General features: G+C 41.1%; 1 protein-coding gene and 1 pseudogene across 2 annotated transcripts; both read right to left on the reverse strand.

Annotated features, from left to right (window-relative positions):
* Nucleotides 1–11: 11 nt before the first annotated feature.
* SMIM36 (small integral membrane protein 36) lies at nt 12–3,397 on the reverse strand. The gene has a single exon (XM_082440206.1). The coding sequence runs from the start codon at nt 507–509 to the stop codon at nt 228–230; it is 282 nt and encodes a 93-aa protein (XP_082296332.1). The 5' UTR covers nt 510–3,397; the 3' UTR covers nt 12–227.
* LOC309649728 (growth hormone-inducible transmembrane protein pseudogene) lies at nt 3,390–20,923 on the reverse strand (annotated as a pseudogene). Its single transcript has one exon. The product of its transcript is annotated as a growth hormone-inducible transmembrane protein pseudogene (transcript).
* Between the last annotated feature and the right edge of the window lie 1,070 nt (nt 20,924–21,993).

The raw sequence follows: 21,993 nt of genomic DNA on the forward strand, positions 1-21,993 counted from the left end.
AGATTGCTGAGATTTTGCATCTGGAGACCTTGACCAAAGGTCGCCGTGGGCTTCTTACCTTAAACAGTTGCTTCACCCTCAAGGAGGATGACGAGAAAGCAGAAAGGAAGGCAGAGCTCCCACTTACATAGCCAAGCAGGACCTGTATGCTGAAAGAATTGTAGCCATGTGGGGAAAGTTTTGTCCAGATTGTCTAGTGCTCTCTCCCCAGTATCCTTCAGCCAGCCTCACACCATTGTGCTTTTCTTCCCTAGTGGAGCACAATTCCCAAAATGAAGGCCAGGGCCCCTTGCCCAGTGGGCCCGCGGAGCACTTTGCTGCATCACCACCAGGTGGATGGAGGACTGGGCGTCCAGGGTGGCCTCAGAAGCATACTCCTTACTGGGGTCCTTGCCTCGGCAGTCATACAGCACGCAGGAGATGAGGAAAACCAGGAGCAAGATGACGTAGCTCGCAATTAGGATGATCAGGTTCAAGGTGACAGGGTCAATCTCCAGGTAAAATTCCATCGCATCCCTCACGGTTGGGAAGTGGGTCTAGAGAAAGGCAGTGGGGCCAGTTTGGGGGTTGCTGGGAGCAAACCTTAGCTCGAGGGAATAACTACATTGGCTCTGCAATAAAAATACATTAATCCTCACTGCTTCAGGAGACCTCACAGATTAAAGCTGCCTGGTTTAATAACTTAAGCTCTTCTGTTAATACTACAGCCACCAAAGCACAGAAACTGTCTCATCAACTCACCTATGCAGAGAGAGAAAGAGAAAAAGAGAGATGGTTCATGTTACCAAAGTGTGGTATGTAAGCAGGAGGTCCATATAATTCAATGTCCAAACAGGGAGTTTTGGTGAACAAAAGTAAGGGCTGTTAATAAGCACACTGTTAAAAATTGGATTGTCCTGGAAAAATTGTGAAGTATGGCCACCCTTTATATAAGGGAAGTTTATTTATTTCATTTTATTTTTCAAATTAAATACAATATTTTATTAGTTCCAGGTGTACAACATAGTGATTCAATATTTTTATAGGTTATACTCCATTTAAAGTTTTATAAAATATTGGCTATATTCCCTGTGCTGTACAATATATCTGTGTATCTTATTCTTTTTATACATAATAGTTTGTACCTCTTAATCCCCTACCCATGTCTTGCCCTCCCCCTACTGGTAGAGTTTGTTCTCTGTATCTGTGCATCTGTTTCTGTTTTGTTATATTTATTTGTTTGTGTTTTTTTTTTTTTTTTTGATTCCACATATAAGTGATAATATACAGTATTTGTTTTTCTCTGACTTATTTCACTAAGCATAATACTCTCCAGGTCCATCTGTGTTGTTGCAAATGACAAAATTTCAGTCTTTTTTATGGTTAATATGTAAATATGTGTATATACACCACATCTTCTTTATCCATTCATCTGTTGATGGACACTTAGGTTGCTTCCATATCTTGGCTATTATAAATAATGCTGCTATGAACATTGGGGTGCATATATCTTTTCAAATTAGTGTTTTCATTTTCTTTGGATATATACCCAGGAGTGAAATTTCTGGGTCATGTGGTAGTTCTATTTTTAGTTTTTTTGAAGAATCTCCATAGTCTTTTCCAATGGCTGCACCAGTTTACATTCCCACCAATGGTGCACAAGCGTTCGCTTTTCTCCACATCCTTGCTAATATTTATTATTTGTGGTCTTTTTGATGATAGCCATTCTGACCGGTATGAGATGCTGTCTACTTGTGGTTTTGATTTGTGGTTTCCCTGATGATTAGCAATGCTGAGCATCTTTTCATGTGCCTGTTGGCCATCTGTATGTCTTCTTTGAAAAAATGTCTATTCAAGTCTTCTGCCCATTTTTAAATCAGGTGGTTTGTTTTTTGATATTGAGTTGTATGAGTTGTTTATATATTTTGGACATTAACTCCTTATCAGACATATCCTTTGCAAATATTTTCTCCCATTCAGTAGGTTGTCTTTTTGTTTTGCTGATGGTTTCCTTTACTATGCAAAAACTTTTAATTAGGTCCCATTTGTTTATTTTTGCTTTTGTTTCCTTTTCTATCTAAGCGAGGTTTTTGGTTTTTTTTTTTCTATTTTATTTATTTATTTATCTTTGGCTGTGTTGGGTCTTTGTTGCTGCACGCGGGCTTTCTCTACTTGTGGTGAGTGGGGGCTACTCTTTGTTGCGGTGCGCGGGCTTCTCATTGTGGTGGCTTCTCTTGCTGCGGAGCACGGGCTCTAGGTGTGTGGGCTTCAATAGTTGCAGCACGCGGGCTCAGTAGTTGTGGCTCATGGGCTTAGTTGCTCCGCAGCATGTGGGATCTTCCTGGATCAGGGCACGAACCCGTGTCCCCTGCATTGGCAGGCAGATTCTTAACCACTGCACCACCAGGGAAGCCCTCTAAGGGAGATTTTAATGCCAAGTATCCATCTTTGGAGTGATTTGTGCTTTGGGAATGGATGTGTTTCTTTAATAAGAGGAACACGCACAGCGCCTGACATTTTCACCCTTTCTGCCTTTGTTGGTTTTTTTCGTTCATTAATTCAAAAATACTTCTTGAGCACCTCTGTTTTCTAGGTACTGTGCCAAACAATAATGAGATAGAAGCATTTAGTCTAGCAGGGGAGACAGACATTAAACAAATAATAGCACAAGTCACCATTTAAGAACAGTGGGAATAAATTTATGAAGACAAGGAGAGGGTGATAGGAGAGTGTGTTCCAAGGTGGGTCAGAGAAAGCTTCCATGAGGAAGAGACATTTAACCTATGACCTGAATGATAGTCAAAATTTAGCCAGGTTAGGACAGGTAAGGAAGATTTTTCAAGCCACAGAGAATGGCATTCATGAAAGGTCCGAGCAGAAAGAAACCTGGAAAACTAGAAGAAGTGAAACAAAGGCAGTGGACTGCAGTATAGAGAAAGAATGGGGAGCATAACATGAGAGCCGTGGGCAGGAGTCAAATTACAAAAGGATGTGCTAGCCCTGCTCAGGGCTTTAGAGTTGATGCCGGATCTATGGGCACCACTGGATCAGTTAATGCAGGGGAGGGACGGGACAGATTGCACTTTAAAGAGATCACCTTGGCTGCTGTGTGGATGCAGAAAAATAAGCAAATTGAAAAGAAGATCAGATAAAAATACAGCTATCCCTTGATTTATAATCATCTTCCTGCCTCAGTGGTAGCCTGTCCCAATAATCCTGTAGAGGGCCAACCTCACGGGCATGGGATCTGGGCAGTTGTACAGGGCCTCTTGCTCAGAAGGGCCGCACACTTAGTTTAATGCCCTGCTGTCTCCATCTTCAATTTTTTAATAATTTTTAATTTTTTACTGGGCTCACAAATTATGTATCTGGCCTTGGTCTCATGGTCTCGTGTGTGTGTGTGTGTGTGTGTGTGTGTGTGTGTGTGTGTGTGTGTGTGTGTATTATTTATTTATTTATTTATTGGCTGTACCACACAGCATGCGGGATCTTAGTTCCCTGACCAGGGATCGGACCCGTGGCCCCCTGCAGTGGAAGTACGGAGTCTTAACCACTGAACCACTGGGGAAGTCCTTCACGTATACATTTTTGACCAGACAGGGCCATTTCTCCAAGAGCTAATGGGATTCTTTTGATACTCCTGGTTAAAGGTCAAAGGTCCCAGAGGTCTGCTAGTTTCTTGTGGCTGTTAGGCTTTAATGGTCTAGCAGCTTCCCGTCTAGTCCTTGATGCCCAGCTTCCCTGGGAACCTGAGGGTTCAGGGTTGCTGTAAAAGGCATTCTTATTGATGTGGAGACCTTTTTCAAATAAAATATTCCGTGGATCTGTGGTTCTGGACTAAGTTGTGGAATTATACTTAGAAAGATGAATGGTTCTCAAACACCTCAGGTGTAGAGCCAGGCTCGTTGGAATCAACTGGGCTTCTTAGGAATACAGATTCCCAGATCAACGCCAGATCTATTGAATTAGAATCTTTGGGGCTGGAGTCTGCGACTCTGCATCAGTAACAATCTTCATGGATAATTTTGATATGCAGCCAGGATGGGGAATCATGGCCACAGATGTGTGAAAGAAGGGTGTGTAGAAAATGGGTCACCAGAGCTGTGGTGCCACTAAGACATGTCATCGGAGGCATTCAACACAGACATGACACCAGTCCAACAGGCTCAGATAGTTCATTTTGTCAAGAGAAAGTCCTTTTCCTGGTTGCAATTCACATTTACCAAGCTCATAGGAGACTGATGTTTAAAACAGAATACCGATTTATTGTTACAGTGAAACATACACCTGTCACAAGTTTGGAAGGTCTTATGCTGGAATGACCATAGCTTTTTCTCCCTGGAGGCAGATCTAAAGACAAAGTCCATTTACAACAGAAAGTTTCTTCGTGAGCACCGAATCTCAGCAAGTGGAGTTGTCGGGTGCTTCTGTAAGTCACATCAGTGCTCCCAGATTACAGCAAGGCTTTAAAAGGCAGCAGTATGTACCAGGTGGTTATTACTATCTGCAGAGAGTGTTTTTGTCTTTGTATCTACCAGTGCCCAAAGGTCATTTCAAATTCAGCCTTGTGGAGGCTTTGCTTCCTTCCACTGTGTTCGGTGAAATGCTGGCTACCTGATTTGTTAAATTAACCCTGGGGGTGGCTGCCTTATTCGTACTGTAGCTCAACGTCTCCAAAGCACCTTTCCTTCATTCCTGATCTTTAAAGAACTTTCCTCTTGTGCCATCTAGTGGCCAAAGCAGAGACTGCTAACTAAAGAAAAAACTGGCAAAGGCAAGCTGGGAGGGCGCTTTGTAATCAACAGCAGAGGGTGACAGAGGTAATAATAAGAAGCTACAGTTCAAAACAACCCCTTGACATAGTCCGGACATAGTCTTTCCTTCACTCATTTACAAACATGTATTGTGCACTTACCATGTGGCAGCCTGCTCGGTGCTTTGGAGCTTGACAATGTGATAAATGCTGAAGCTACACTGAGTGCCTGGTGATAGGCAGAGAGCTCTAATGAACAGGAGGAGCATCAGCTGCGTCTTAGGATGAGGAAACCTAAGCTCAGGGAGGCAATGGAATTCTAATCAGCTCATTCTTATTCCCTTTCTCCCTCTTACCCTTCCACCTCTCTTCTCCTGCCTGAAATATAAATCAAATATCTACATAGAATACCCTATGCTATGTGCTCTGGGGCATTTGAAACCTAATCAGATAGATATTCCCTGGGCTCTCATTTGTGTACACACTTATTCACAGTCTAGTCCGTTTTGTCTACTGACCTGGGACGTCACCTAATAATGCCAGATAATGTGCTCCATGTAAATGCATTTCCAGGCGACTAGAGTTCATTTCTTAAAACTCTAAAATATTTTTGAATTTTAATTATGCTGCATAGGAGTTTATCTCTGACATTACACACTGCCTTGCTTCTTCAATAAAATACAGCATCCAAAAAGCCTTAGTGTAGTTTTAATTTTCAGTAACTTCAGAGGTAAAAATGTCACAAACTTACAAAAGGATCATTGGAAGTCTAATTATTTTACAGTTGAGGACATGGAAGCTCAGGGACGTGATTTGCTTGAGTCAAGCAGACGGTAAATGATAGAAATAAGACTTTAAGCAAAGTTTTGAATTCTGATCTAGTGCTTTTTCTCTGGAGCTATTGACTAGGTAGAGAGGAAGATGAAAGAGGTCTAGATGTGATAGATGTTGGAAAAGCAAGAATGACAATCATCATAAAAACCAAATGCTAGCCATCTATATTTTCAAAAGTCTACTTGACCTAAAAATTTGCACTCAGAGAACATAACTACCTCCAACCCATGGCCCCTCTCAACTTCACAGTCAGAATCTAGTGTGTGGCTCACCTGGGACTTTCTGGAAAAATACTTCCATGTATTATCACAGAACAACTTCAAGATATTTTTTCCACCTGAACTAGGTTGAATAGAGTCTCCCTCCAAATTCATATCCTCTTAGAAACTCAGAATGTGACCTTCTTTGGAAATAAGGTCTTTGCAAATGTAATTAGTTAAGATGAGGTCATGGTAGATAAGGGTGGGCCTTAAATCCAATGACTGGTGTCCTTATAAGGAGGATAGATGAAGACACAGAGATACGCAGAGAGAAGGCCATGTGAAGATGGAGACAGAGATTGGGGTGAGGCAGCTACAAGCCAAGGGATGCCAAGGATTACTGGCCACCACCAGAAGCTAGGAGAAAGGTACAGGACAGAGTCTCCCTCAGAGACTCTAGAAGGAACCGACCCTGCTAACACTCTGATTTCAGACTTCCAGTCTCCACAACTGTGAGAGGATAAATTTCTGTTGCTTTAAGTGGCCCAGTTTGTGGTATTTTTGTTACAGCAGTACTAGAAAATGAATGTACCATCTCTCTAACGCTTAGATAAAACAAGGCATGGCTTGGAGCAAACTGGGAGATAAGCAAAGCTCTACTTTGGATATACCTACCTCTACTTCCTTTGGGTACTTGCCCTTCTAGCTCTGGTTTTGGTTCCTGGATCCTTTGCTAAGTATGGCTCCATGAAGAAAATGCCTGAGATGAAAGAAAATTCCTGTATGTGAAATTTGCTTCCATAAAAAATAAACACAAGTTTAAAAATAGCAACTGGTTGGCAGCCCCTGATGTAGCCTTTTATATCTTCCCAATAAAATTCCTTGGAAGATACAGAAAAATATAAAGACCTACAAAAGAAATAAAAAAGCAGTGTAGCAGGGGGTAGTATTTTAAAGGCGTTAAACGATTGTTTCTTCCCTCTCCCCTTCCCAAGAATTATTTGAACCCATTTCTCTTCCCCTCCATCATCCAGGGTTTCTAAAGGTAGTGACTCTCAGGGGATATACATCCTGAAAGAGTCAGATTCATCATTCTTGAGCTCTTTTGTAGACTTCTGTAAATTTATACCAAAGTCCATTGGCTTAGAGCCAGGCATTGTGGGGAGAGCAAAGACCATTTTTAAAATTACAAAATATTGGCTTTGTGTATCAAGAGACTAAGAACCTAGAATTTACACCTCAGGCCAAAATATAGGAAAAAGAAAGTAAAGAATGTGAGCAACTTTTCTACTTTTCAGGCAATAAAGAGTTGAAAGGGGAATTCCAAGGGGAGGTAACAAGAGAGTAGATGTTAGTGTGCCCCTTTGAAGGCCCTTCCCTTCCCCCAAACCATCTATCAGTGGGGAGACTGTAGACTCACACAGATAGAACTCCAAAGCTGAAAGTCTTGGGATCTGATTGCATAGTATGTCTCTGGGAGATTGTCAGATTCTTGGAGAGGCCACATGCCCTATATGACACTGAGCAGCAGCGTGCTGGAATAGTAGAGAACAATTTCCAAGAAAGGTGGCTAACTGGACAAGCCAGGGCTACCTTACAATTGAGGGCATATCAGGATGGTGCAAGGAAAATAGCCAAGAGTTTCCAAGACCCACAAATAGGATTAAGGTGGAAGAGTTGAGACATGTTCAGTTGAAGGTCTCAGAGTTCTACCAAAGAGCACAGAGTGAACAGACTGCCAGCTGTGTGACTGGAGGCTTGGACAGGAGCAGTGAAGTAGCTGGTGCAGAGTCTGATGCCCAAGAACAGATGGGACAAGCCACACGTCAGTGGGGGACATTGAAGACAAATGAAAATATGTAGACCACATGTTCCTTCCCCAAAGCTGGGACCTAAGACCCCTGGAACTTAGGTGATTCCCAGAAAGAATGTGGGAAGAAGGTGACAAGGGAGAATCCAGAACTTGAATAAGTATTTACTTCCCCAAAGATGAAGCTTTAAACAAGAAGTCGTTGAACTCCTTTTTATTGGCAAGATTGGATTTTCATCATTGGCAGATGTGGAGGCTTCTGAATTAATTTATCTTTCTAACAAACAGAGAAATGAAGGAAAATAGGTTTCATATGCTTGAGTCATGCCTGTAAATTATACATGCATTAAAATAAGACTGAAAGACAACCCAATACAAGAATTTGAGAGACTCATGACATCAGGTAGATAGAGCTAGATTTAGCAGTATTTAAACAGTTTTCACTGCAGGGCATAATCAGGCCTTGCATTAATTAAATAGAGAATGTTTAAAGATAGTTGGACATTTGTCCAACCAAACCCACCATCTGCCCCTGTATCATAGACCCAGGACACATAGAACCTTATTGCTGTCCTCCTATCCTCAACATCTTCAATCCAAGGGAAGTGAGTATAGAAGGAGGGGGTGGTGGAGATGGTGGTGCCTTACATCATGGGCAGCTATTCCTCACAAGTTAAAGGTGTACAATGTGATGGTTTGACATATGTTATAGGTCAATTGTATCTCAGTAAGGCTGGAAAAAAATAAAATAAAAAAAAAAAAATAAAGAGAGCCAAAAAATAGGAGGAACCCTGAGAAAAGGCACAACGGGCAGCAGAAAATTCCATCTCTGTAACAAAGCTGTAGTAGATTAATGCAGGGTCAGATCACAGAGGGCTTCGTAAGCTATACTAGAGAATTTGGATTTTATTCTAATTGCCACAGGAAGCTATCAGAGAGATTTAAATAGAGTGACAGTGATCACACTTAATCTTGGAGAAACTCTCCATGTCTGATCTTCAGAGAATGAGTTACAGAGAGACAAGAGTTGGAGAAGAGAGATGGGTAAGGGAGACTGCTGCAATGGTGTAGGTGAGATGTGATGATGGCATGGACTGGAGTGTTGATGAAGATGCTAAGAAGTGGCTTGGATTTGAGAAATATATGTTGCACTTGCTGAGGATTGGCTGTAAGTGATGAGAGAAAGAGGATTTTGGCCTGAGCAACTGGGTATGGGGGGTACCATATATGGGGTTATCACTTAGTGACATGCACATGGCTGGTTTGGGGGGTGGTTCAAGAGTTCTCCTTAGGATTAGTTAAATTTGATATGCTGAGGATGTAGCTGGATATCTGAGTCTTGAGCTTATTGGGAAGATCAGTGTTGCAGGTACAGATTTTGGAGTTAGCAATATAGAGGTAGCATTCATAGTGACAGAACTGGACAAGACGAGATTGGGAGAAAGTGCCGATAGGGTAGAGAAGAAGGCTAAGGATGGGGTCCAGAGTATTCCAACATTTAGAGACTCAGCAGACAAGAAGGGGCCAACAAATGAAACAAAGGAGTGGCCAGTGAGGTAAAAGGTAAGCCAGGGGAGCACGGTATCAGGGAAACCCAGGGAAAATTAGGTGTAAAAAAGGAAGTAGCCAACTGGGTTAAAAGCTGCTAAGTGATTGGGTAATATGAGAATAGGGAATTGACCATTGGTTTTGAGACCCTGATAAAAACTGAAGGAGTTTTTCATGAAGGTGGGTGGGGTGAGGAATGAAACCCAAAAATGTAGGTTGAGAAAAGAAGGTAAGAAAATAGAGACTGAGTATAGATAATTTTGAGGGGTTTGGGTGTAAAAGGCTACAGAGAAATGAAGTAGCTGGAGGCCAGTGTGGGAGTGAAAGACAGGTGTTTGCTTTAAAAATTGTTTTAGATGAGTGATGTTAAAGCATGTATGTGAGCCAATGGGAACAGTCCAGTTGTGAAAGGGCAGTTGATAACACAAGAGAAAAGGGAAAACTATAGGTTCAAGTTCCTTGAGCAGGGATGAGATCCCATGTAAACATGGAAGAATGGGTCACAGCTAGGAGCTGGGACAATTATTCCGTCATATCAATAGAGGAGGAAAAGTGGGTTTTGAGTGGCTTTAGTGGTAGGAAGATGAGGTTAGTTTCATCTGATTCCTGAGTTTTGTTTTGTTTTTCACTCAGGAATGAGTCAAAGTCATCAGCAGAGATTGAGTGAGGAAATGTGTGGTCTGTTGAAAACGAAAAGTTCTGAAATATTTGTGTTGGAGAAAGAGAAAACAAATATCCTAGGGAAGTAGGGTAGGAGTGCTGGGCAGTGTTGAGTTGAGATTAGTCATCATGAATTTAAAGTAAGATGTTTAGCTCAGAGTAGGTAGATAGTTTGGTTAAGCAGATTGGAGGCTTAATCAGATGAAGAAACAGAGGGTAGGGCCAATAAGGGTGTTAGGAAGGAAATGATTCTCAAACTAGATCAAAGCTTCTAAGCTGGAGGTAAATGAGGACATACAGGGGTGGGGGGGGCAGTGTGGAGTAGTGATATGTGGTAGGGTCAGTGCAATGGCGGCCCCTGTGTCGTCAAGAGACGGTAGGGGCAGAGAATTGAGTCCATGAGCCGGGAGGGCTGGAGGTGGTGGATGGGAGGGGCATGACTGGAACTGAGATTTCAGAAGGTGTATGGTTATTGGTGATGATAAGATTTCGGGAGAACCATAAAAGTGTGGATGGCTGGAGTGGAGTGAAGGGCATGTCCTCTCAACTGAATAGTAAAAAATCTGCAGGAACAGAGGATTGTTGAAATTTCCAAGTAGGAAAGAGTAAGAGTGAAGAGAGTGAAGCCAGCTGAGCACTAAAGCCCTTGATGAGCGGGGAGTGGTCAGGAGATAGCCAGATCACAGTAAAAGGAAGAGGTGTCTGATGGTCAAGTCTGATAGATAAAGGGGAAAGATATGTTTAGAAGTAGCATTCAGGGTAACAAACCACCTACTTAAACTGCAGCTCTCAAGTATGTGGGTGTATTAGTTTCTTGTAGCTGCTGTAACAAATTAATACAAACTCTGTGGCTTGAAACAACAGAAATTTATTCTCTCACAGTTCTAGAGGTCAGAAGTCCAAAGTCAGTATTACTGAGCCAAAATCAAGGTATTGGCAAGGCTGTGCTCCCTCTAGAGATTCTAGGGAGGATCCGTTGTTCCTTGTCTCTTTTTTTTTTTGGAGGTTCTTGGCACTCCTTGGCTTGTGTTTTACATCTCTTCAATCTTCAAAGCCAGCATCTTCAAATCTCTCTCTGCTCTATCTTCACATTGCCTTCTCCTCTGTGTGTGTGTTAAATCTCTTTTTGCCTCACTCTTAGAAGTGTACATTTGATTGCGTTTTGAACCGACACAGATAATCCAGGATAATCTCCCCATCTCAAGATCTTGAATTTAATGGCATCTGCAAAAACTGCCATATAAAGTAACATTCCAGGAATTAGAATGTGGATCTCTTCTTGGAAGGCCATTTTTCAACCAGCACATGGAGTATGGAAAAAAAAAATCAGCTTTTATCTGAGAGAGCTGGTGGGGAGCCAGAGTCTTCAGAATGGTCATTTTTCAATTAAAATAGTACTAGTTAGTAATAGTGATAATTTTTACTTTTTTATTTTTTATCTGGCTGGGACCTTTATTATGTCAGAAATAAGCATTCTATGTGAATTGAGGTGGTAAGAATAATTATTTCTGGATTACTGTAATAAATCTTGTCAAAACACCAACTATCTTGATAATCATACACTTATTTCATTCATAAGAACTTCCAAAGATAACTCTTCTGTATCAAAAAACTTACAAATGGCACAAGAGAGTTAAATAATGGTCTATGGAGGAGAGGAGGAAAATTCTGCTAGGGGAAACTCTAATGAAGCGTTTTCTCCATTATATTTTTGATTGATATAGTTTATGAAAAAAAAATCACTTTGCCTTCCGCTTTTTAGTGATTCCTCTGAGAGGGGATGCAAGAAACCAAATCTGAGGGGAAAAACTGCTTTCATAATCTCAAATGTAAACCACAAACAGGCTTTAAAGCTTGAACAGATGAGAAAGGCAAGAATGTTTTCCTTTAAACATTTCAATAAATTTACTAAAATATTCAGCAATTATGAACATACTGTTTGTATACTTAAAAATGCAACAATTTTCATGCTTTGAGTATTTTTTCTTGAGTGTTTTAAGGATATTTTGTTCTAGACGATTCAAAAGTAAGACTCACATGCACACATACTATATAACAGGAATTCTCCATATGATTGGCATTGTGGACCCTCCTAACAGTGTCAAACAATGGGAAGCCAAACATGATCACATATGTACTCTAAGGACAGCCTTGACAATCACCTGTGTCTTTGTTTTCTGCTCAGTGCTTCTGCTAAGTTCAGCAGATGTACAGCCATGACTTGTTTCCAAATGTCCAACCCCCCTCACTGACTCACCACAATTACTAAGTTCTTAGTTCTCAGCATTCAAAGAAAGACTGCAGGTGACCTTTTACTTCTCTCTGGTCCCTTTACCAAACCCCTATGTCACTTGTGACATTACTTGTTAATAGACCACATTCAAAAAAATAAAAGGAGGTACACAAGTTTGTTAAGTTTCACCTAACCAAATAAATTTAAAAATAGATAAAATACTTAAATTCCTGCAACACAAACCTTGGTTTTCACACTCATTAGAACATTTTAGAATTACTCAAACATGAGAATTGAAAATGTGTGTGCTATTTGGAATAGAACTACTGAATTTATTCTGCAGAAGAAAAAGCAGACCTGAAACATCACATTACTGGAACACTTGAAATATGCTGATAAGTTCTTATCTTCTAAACTTCAATGAAAGCTGCTTGCACAAACTATTTAACAAATATCTGCCCCTATTAAACAAGCCAGATATCTGATGTATTAAGGAAGTCAGAAGCTGAGTCACTTCACTTCTTTCTGTTGCCTCCAGTTGCTAGAATACTGGCAACTCACATAAATATGTATAATGTATCCATGTAGATTCCCAGCATTGAATTGATGGGATCACATTTTTGAACTCCATACACTGGTCCTCTTCTGCACGCTTGATTACTTTCTGTGTGTCATACAGAAGAAACATGCTGAAAAGAACTAATCCACCATAAATTGCCACTGAGTACAGAGTGGCACCAGTCACAGTGGTAGGTGGAAGAAACATAGATCCCACTGAGGACACAAAGATGAGACCCAGGCCCACGCTCAGAGGTATTCCCATGTTCAGAAACTTCTCGCTGGGCGCACACATGGCCATGGTGGAGAGGCCTCCCACAATGCCAGCCGTGTACCATGCAGCTCTGATGAGAAGAGGCCCCCCTAATATCATCAGAGGGGCCACCACTGCACCCATCACACCAGAATGTAATAACCAAGGAAGATGCTTTGGGCCTGGGCTCCTGTCATATGATATCGACTGTACCAGCATTCCAGCTCCAATCATGGCTGCATGACAACTGGTGCAATCAAAGGTTGCACCAATTGTCACCCAAGAGCCTCTCATCATCAAGTTCACGAGAGCAGGAGTTCTGCTCACTGCCAGGGCAGACAAAGCTGTTAAGCCAATACTTCCTTCTAAGTTCATATAGGTGGAATGAATTCTATCCTTCACATACTGAGGTCAAATTACAGCCTTTTCAATAGCGCCAATCTCATTAGACATTTCCAAGTCACAGTAGCACAGAACACCAAAACAAACAGCAGCCCCTCTAGCAATAAAACATCTCAACTGATCAATTTTAAATATTTTTTCCAATGATGGTTCCAAAGCTGCCTCTTTTGAGTCCTTGGCCAGTTTTCCCATGCCAGATCCCAATTCTTGTCTTGGTGGCATATTCCCTGCTGGGTGTGAAGAGCCATCGATTCTTCGTGATGGAATTCTTCACAACAGGGGAGGCCTTGGTGAAAGCTGGGAGGAAAACCCTGGAAGGTAGCGTCCAGAGACAATACAAGTCTTGTGGCCAGTATGGTGGTGCACCTGGTTTACCAAGCAGATCTGAAATGCGCAGTTCGCGTTCCGGGTGGCGAAAGGCAACCAGGCGCACTTCCCGCGCCCTCCACCCACCTCTTACTCGATAATTTTTACTTAATAAAAATTGTGTTGAGCTAACCTCTCAGAGTATATGAACAAAAATCAGGGAAGGAAAAGATGAGTAGAACTATGCTAAAGTCTTCATCTTAAATAAGAAAAACTCAAGGTACAACTTCTTAACGTCAGCAATTAGAAAACAATTTTGTAGCTTGCTTTCAAAAGTATTGACAAGAACTGCTGCACCATGCTAGGTACCCACTTTTAGGGTTAGCAAATTTTATCACTTTCCTGGTCTGCCTTCCTCTCTTCTGCTCTCTTTTCCTTTTCTGGTTAGAAATGTTTCACATGCATGATGACATTTTATATTTCTTTATCCGAATATGATACCATCTGGAGGCATTCTGCATTCCTTTTGGCTTTGGACTTTTTATAACCTGTGATCAGAATATAGATGGTTAAAGATGCCTACTTTATCCAGTTTCCTATGTAGGATTTATGTAATGTTAGTGCTCATTTATTTTGATATGGCGATTGAACTTGGGAGGCTATGCATGGATTTAAGCTGTACACTTGGCTCCAGGATACAGAGAATGCTCAATGCAACTGAAACCTTGATAGTGCTGATTGGCAGGATGCCAAAGGCAATCTAGAGGGAGTTATAAGCACCAGAAGGAATAACAGAAATTCCTGGTGGTTCTACATTCGAAACATCAAGAATCTAAACCTTTCTTACTAACTTCACGGCTTCTACTTTACTGTTACCGTCTAACCTGACAATTGTAACTAGTTGACCTACTCACTCACCCTTCCCCACTCCCTTACCCAGTCTAGTCTCAACACAATAATCTGAGTGGAGCCTTTAAAAACAAATCAGACCATGCTCAAAACCTTCTAGTGAGATATATGCGCTCTTGATACTATGTATAAAATAGATAACTAATGAGAACATACTGTATAGCACAGGGAACTCTACTTAATGCACTGTGGTGACCTAAATGGGAAGGACATCCAAAAAAGAGGGGATATATGTATATGTATAACTGATTCATTTTGCTGTACAGTAGAAACTAACACAACATTGTAAAGCAACTATACTCCAATAAAAATTAATTAAAAAAAACCCTTCTATTGACTTCTCATTTCACTCCAGCAAAAACCAACGTCCCTACAATGACAGCAAGGCACCACACAGGGGACCTGACCTACCTCTACTCTCATTTCCAAACACTGTCTCCCTCACCTGTTCTGCTCCAGCCACATTGATGTTCCTAGTCACTCACAGCTCAGAATCTTAGCACTTGACGTTCTGTCGGCCTGAAATGTTCTTCCTCCAATTATCCGCATGGCTTATTCCCTGACTTCCTCAAGTCACTGCTACAATGTGACCCTAGGAGAGGGGCTTCCCATGACCACCCCTTATAAGGTAGTCATCCCCCTGCCCAGGGGGCTCCACTTCTCCCTTATTCTTCTTTCTTATTCTCCATGGCACTTGTGCACATCTGACTCACTCCAAGTGCTGTCATGTATTTTGTTAGACTATGGCACCCCTATTAGAATGCAAGTTTCACCAGGGCAGGCAGGTTGTTCCGTGTGCGGCTGGATCCAGGCACACTGCCCAGAATATGGCACAGGAAGCGTTGAGTATGTATCTGGGGATGGTCACCACAAGTACACCTCTTGGCTTTCTTGGTAAAGTCTCAAACTCTTTATTATGAGATAATGGTCATGAAAAGAGTCCTCCATGACAGGGGACTGGAGAAAATATTATAATGACGAGAAAGATCCTAGCTTGGTGTTGTGGGTTGAATTGACTGTGTCCCCCCAAATTCATATGATGAAACTCCAACCCCCAGTACTTCAGAATGTGACTGTGTTTGGAGAAAGGGCCCTTAGAGAGGTGATTAAACTAAAATGAGGTCATGAGGGTGGGCCCTCATCCAATATGGCTGTTGTGTTTATAAGAGGAAATTTGGACACACGGGGAGACACCATGGATGTGCACACAGGGGAAAGGCCATGTGAGGACTCGGTAAGAAGGCGGCCATCTGTAAGCCAAGGAGAGAGGCCTCAGGAGAAACCAAACCTGCCAAGCCCTTGGTCTTGAACTTCTGGCCTCCAGAATTGTGAGAAGAAAAATTCTGTGGTTTAAATCACCCAGTCTGTGGTATTTTGTTACGGCAACCCTAGCAAATGAATATACCTAGCTTCAGGGAAAACTGATATTTTGAGTTGGACTTACAAATGCCTGGCTCTACTTGTATGTATGAAGCCAAATGGAAACATAAGCTCATTAAAGGTTTCTAAAGGTCCAGTGGTTCTAAAGTTCATGATTACTAAGAGAGAAAGGTGTCCTACTAGTAGCAATTATATAGAGCTAAGTTGACTTCCATCCTGGAATAATGAAGGCTCCCCTTAGGGGCAGACCACAACTATCACTGTCATCACCATTGATACCAATGCTGCCCTACCATGTGCCAGGTCCTCTTCCAATGGTTCCCATGCGTGCATTGAGTCATACAATCCTCACAATAGCTCTGTGAAAGTTTATCACCTCATTTTACAGATGAGAAAACTGAGAGACAGGTTGACAAAGTTGCCCAAGGTCATATGTTTTAAGTGGCAGAGCCAAGGTTTGAATTAGGCAGTGTCTCTGAAGCCCGTGCTTTTAACTCCTGCACTCCACCTCCTTTTATATATCTTCCCCTGCCTGCAAAAGGCTTTTTCCTGCACATTTAGATTTGCTAGTCACTGGCCTACAAGGACAAGTTCTTAGCTTAGCCTTCTATTGGCACAAACCTACCTTTCCAGCTTTATTTTTATTATTCTCATACATTTAGAAAAATTGTATCATCTTGTCTATCAACTTTTCCTTGCTCACCTCCCCCTCCCCCATGTCCCTGCTTTCTTGGTCTTTGCCGTTTTTTTTTTTTTTTAGGTCATTCTAGTTTCCTATAGTGCCTTCTGTCCTCATTCTTACCTATTATCCTTATCTAGAATCTACTCTTGAAGACCAAATCCAAATCTTACCTCCACCATAAGATCTTACATTAACTCTCCCTCCTGAAAATTTCATTGTACACACAACTAATTTGAGAATTAATCATGTATTTTTTAATTGAAATTTTTCTATCTTTGGCTCAATATTCTGTATAAATATTCTTTTTTTTGTACACTTACTTTATTTTTTTTTTTAACATCTTTATTGGAGTATAATTGCTTTACAATGGTGTGCTAGTTTCTGCCCTATAACAAAGTGAATCAGCCATACATATATAAATATTCTTAAGGCTTTACTTTTCACCAGTTTTATGTCTCATCTTCAAAATAGATTTAATTCATTGAGGGCAGGGATAAACTATCTACTCCATATGATACTTTGAACATAATGAAAATAGAGATTTACTGATGTTCTTTGATTTGGAAAAACAGTCAAAACAGAAGAAGGAAATAATAAATGTGGTCATTCTAGTTAACAGCTAGCACCATGCTGAATGCATTATATACACTAGCTCATTTATTCCCTACAATATATAAATACTATCTATAAGTACTATCATTATCACTATTTTATAGATGAGGGAAATATGTATCTTAGAGGTACTATGTAGTTTGTCCAAAGTGACACAACTTGTAAATGTTGGTGCTAGCATTTAGAAGTGTTGTGATGGATTAATATGAGGGATTTATAATAATGAGGGATTTAAATAGCATGAGTTACCAGAAGGGAGAACACAAATTGACCTCCAAAGTTCTGGTAGCCACAGCCTAGAACTTGGTTGTTCACCAAATTCTGTGTTCTTCTTGGGCACGCGGCTGGACCACTGCAGTTAGGTGTGGATTTATGCCTGAGCTCTAGCCAGTGGGACTTGAGCACAAAGGATGGAGGCCATCTCTGGTCTTGTCTCTTCCAGGACTGGGCAAGGATGCTGCTGCTTTGACCCTGCAGAATGGCAGAGCCACAAGATGGAAGAAACCTGGGCCCCTGAATCACCATGTGGAGCACTGGCTGCTGAGTGGGGACATCACCTTGAGACTGTGACATGAGCAAGAAATGAGCTTATTGGAGGGGCCTACTTGTTACTGCAGCCTCATTTACCTAACTGCTACATTCTAGTAATTGTCAAGGCAGTCAGAGAGCTCTCAACCCTCCTGGCACTGAACCAAGTATTTGCTGAAGAGTGTGAAAACCGTCTTATAACACCTCTCACTCATCAGTTAGCAGCCTCTATTTCACAGGTAGTGGGGTGATACCAGTAGAGCTTGTTCAATCAGCGGTGGCCTATGATCTATTGTGCCACAAACAGTTTTAGGTAAAATGAAACAAACTGGCAAATAATACCTCTTATAGTTATGAGGAGTAGACATTTCCCATCTACCCCTAAATTAGAAATTCCCTGATCCAGGCACACCAGGTTCTAAGGTTTCTGAATTTAAATGACCCAAATACAACAAATACTTTATAGAACAATTGAGAATTTATAAGGCTCCATAAAAATTCAAATTACAGTACTTCTTGTTACCTTAGTCAGTAGTTCAAACATAAAGACTTTTAAAAATATCTGGAGGATTGATACAATTTATGAAAAATATTTAGATGAGTGACAGAGTCAGACATTTCTGTTACAATGACGAGCTGGAGGGAGACAGTTTTGGCCAGTTACCATCTCTCTCTCTCTCTCTCTCCATCATTTTCCCCCTTTTTCATTCATCAAGCACCTATCTGATGTCAAGAGCTGCCCTCCGTTGAGCACTTTTAGGCATTTCACCCATTTAATCACCCAGCTCTGTGGGACTCAGGAGAGCAGTGCTCTCTTCTGAATATGGACTCAACCTTGATTCCAGCCTTGGAAGGAACTTGAGAATTTCCTGTCCACTCTCTCCCTCTCACACTCCTTTCTTCTTTTCTCTCTTCTCATTATCTAATAGTTTATTGATTCTCAGGCCCAGGGCCAGATTCTGGCTTGGCGTCATTTTCTTCCTTAGTGCAGGCGGCTGCAGTCTCCCTCCATGACAGTAGAGGGCGCCAGAAGACCACAACCCCGTGTAAATCGGGTTTATGGTCCAATTTTCCTTCTCACATGGAACAGGAAATGGACAAGTGGTTTTGGATGATAATGGAGTTTTCTCATTTTCCATTTCTTTATATCACCAGTGACATTTTTTGGCAGCAGCTGAGAAAATAGACTAATTTTTCCCACGACCTCTCATAGTTTGCATCAATCTCCCTTCTCTCCCCTCTTCATACTCTGTCTTCTCCATTTGCAGAAACTGTTTTCGCTTCATGATGCACTTGCTAGATTATCTGTGGAGAATGTCCAAATCCCCAGACACCACAAATTTCAAGGATCCCTTCTCTACTCACCTGAGTTCGCTGGCTCACTTCAGCTCATTGTATTGAAAGCCTGAAAAATGAAATCATTTGTGAAGAAGCTATCCTCTGCATCTTGTAATAAACTCAAAGTGTCTTTTGGTTGATGTGTGATTTGGCAGATTCGTAGATTAAAATGGTGGTGGGAGTGTGTTTCAGGGAAGGATTGGGATTCTGCTGCATTTACATTATTTACCACCTCCAATAGGCTTTTTATTGCCAAAAAACATGAGAGGCAGAGAAAAGGAAAATTGTCTGGGCCATTATCTCTGGTGCTGTGGAAAATTCAGAGACCAAAGCTGCCACAGCCAGAAATGACATTTTTCTGCTGGTAGGGATTCTCTGGTTTATTCAGAGCCATCAACTCCTGCGAATGTGGTCCAAGTACAAACATTTTGTATTCGGCCAGGATGCAATGAGCCATATTTTTTCAGAAGACAGGGAATGTCAGAGAAAGGAGAGACGAAGGTCATTTAGTGCAGTTCACTAACTTTATAAACAGCTCAGAGGCCTAAGGACACTCAGCCAGTTGGGTCTCAATTCTCCTCAGTCTGTGGTTCTTTCTCCCACATCTTGTCTTATTGTTGACTAAGGTAACCTGTCAGGGAAATTGTATTTTCTTAGATTTGCCTGAGGATGAAGGCAGGCAATTCTTATTTATTTATTTATTATTCTTATTGAAGTATAGTTGATTTACAATGTTGTGTTAATTTCTGCTGTACAGTAAAGTGATTCAGTTATACATATATATACTTCTTAAAAATATTCTTTTCCATTACGGTTTATCATAGGATATTGAATATAGTTCTCTGAGCTATACAGTAAGACCTTGTTTATCCATGCTATATATAATAGCTTACATCTGCTAACTTCAACCTCCCACTCCATTCCTCCCCAACCCTCTCCCCCTTGGCAACCACCAGTCTGTTCTCTATGTCTGTGGGTCTGTTTCTGTTTTGCAGATAGGTTCATTGGCGCCATATTTTAGATTCCACATATAAGTGATATCATATGGTATTTGTCTTTCTGACTTACTTCACTTAGTATGATAATCTCTAGTTGTATCCATGTTGCTACAAATGGCATAATTTCATTCTTTTTAATGGCTGAGTAGTATTCCATTGTATATATATACCACATCTTTATCCATTCATCTGTCAATGGACATTTAGGTTGTTTCCATGTCTTGGCTATTGTGAATAGTGCTGCTGTGAACATTGGGGTGCATGTATCTTTTTGAATTATAGTTTTGCCTGGATATATGCCCAGGAGTGGGATTGCTGGATCATATGGTAATTCTATTTTTAGTTTTCTGAGGAACCTCCATAGTGTTTTCCACAGTGACTGCACCAACTTACATTCCTACCAACAGTGTAGAAGGATTCCCTTTTCTCCACACCCTCTCCAGCATTAGTTATCTGTAGACTTTTTAATGATGGCCATTCTGACCGGTGTGAGGTGGTACCTCATTGCAGTTTTGATTTACATTTCTCTAATAATTAGTGATGTCTATCAGCTTTTCGTGTGCCTATTGGCCATCTGTATATATCTTCTTTGGAAAATGTCTATTTAGGTCTTCTGCTCATTTTTCAATTGAGTTGTTTGTTATTTTGTTTTTGAATTGTAGCTACAGGCTGACCTCATTGTCCTCCCCCAGGCCGCCTCAGCATCACACTGAGAGGTCGTCCCTGAGCCTGTGGTTCCTCTAGTGGGAAAAGAGAGTCTGAGGGGACATCCAGACTCCACACCCCAGGTGTTGTGGGTCACTTCTTGGGAGCCCCGTGGGGATTGTAGGGACTCTGTGGGGCTTGACCACAGGGAATCTGCGACAGAGAAGGGGGAGGGGCTTGCAAAAACCAGCACTGGGGTCTTGGCAGACCCAGTCCCTACGTGCAGAGACCAAGTCCCGTCTGCAGAACCAAACTGGCGGCACAGTCTGATCAGGGAAGCATAGTCTGGCCCACTGCTGAGTGTAGTTCCAGAATATTATTCAGCACTAAAAAGAAATGAGCTATCAAGCCATGAAAAGACAGGGAAGAACCTTAAGTGCATGTTACTAAGTGAAAGAAGCCGATCTGAAAAGTCTATATATGATATGATTTCGACTATATGACATTCTGGAAAAGGCAAAACTATGGAGAGAGTTAAAAGGTCAGTCATTACCAGGGGTGGGGGTTGGGGGAGGAATGAATAGGCAAAACACAGAGGATTTTTAGGGCAGTGAAAATACTCTTTATAATGATGGCTACATGGCATTATATATTCATCTAAACCTATAGAATGTATAACACCAAGAGTGAACTCTAAGGTAAATAATCGACTTTGGGTGACTATGATGTGTTAGTGTAGGTTTATCCTTAGTAAAAAATGTACCACTCTGGTGAGTGATGTTGATAATGGGACAGGCTCTGCACATGTGAGAGCTGGGGGTATACAGGACATCTCTGTACTTTCCTCTGAATTTTGTTGTAAACCTAAGACATATAAATAAATAAATAATTATTTTTAAAAAATAAGAAATGTAGCTAAAAAGATTTGGACAAAGAAACCAGGACATCTGGGTAGAATTCAAGCTCTGCCACATACTTCCTGTGTGACATTGGGTGTCACTTAACCTCTGTGGGTTTTAGTGGCCTCATTTGCACCTTTAGGGGATTCTTTCAGATGTTTGTTCTGGTCTTTCTGGCACTCTTTAAAATTGCATGAGGACAACTCACAGATATTAATATTTATTCCAAAGAAATTGAGGAAGAATTGGTCGGAACCATCCTTTTCAGGTTTCCTCTAACTTCAGTACACAAGAGACATCCATACACAGATGTTAAAAAAGAGAATATGGTTATTTTATTTTAAGGGCTAGTTGGGTTTGAAAATAATCAGTTGAATTTCATCCAACAAGTCATAACTAATTTCATATTAAAAGTATTTTATCCAATATTTAAACCTAACTTTTCCTCCTAAATAAGTTAGCACGT

Source organism: Balaenoptera physalus, assembly GCF_965194825.1.
Source record: "Balaenoptera physalus genome assembly, chromosome: 20".
Lineage (NCBI taxonomy): Eukaryota > Metazoa > Chordata > Mammalia > Artiodactyla > Balaenopteridae > Balaenoptera > Balaenoptera physalus.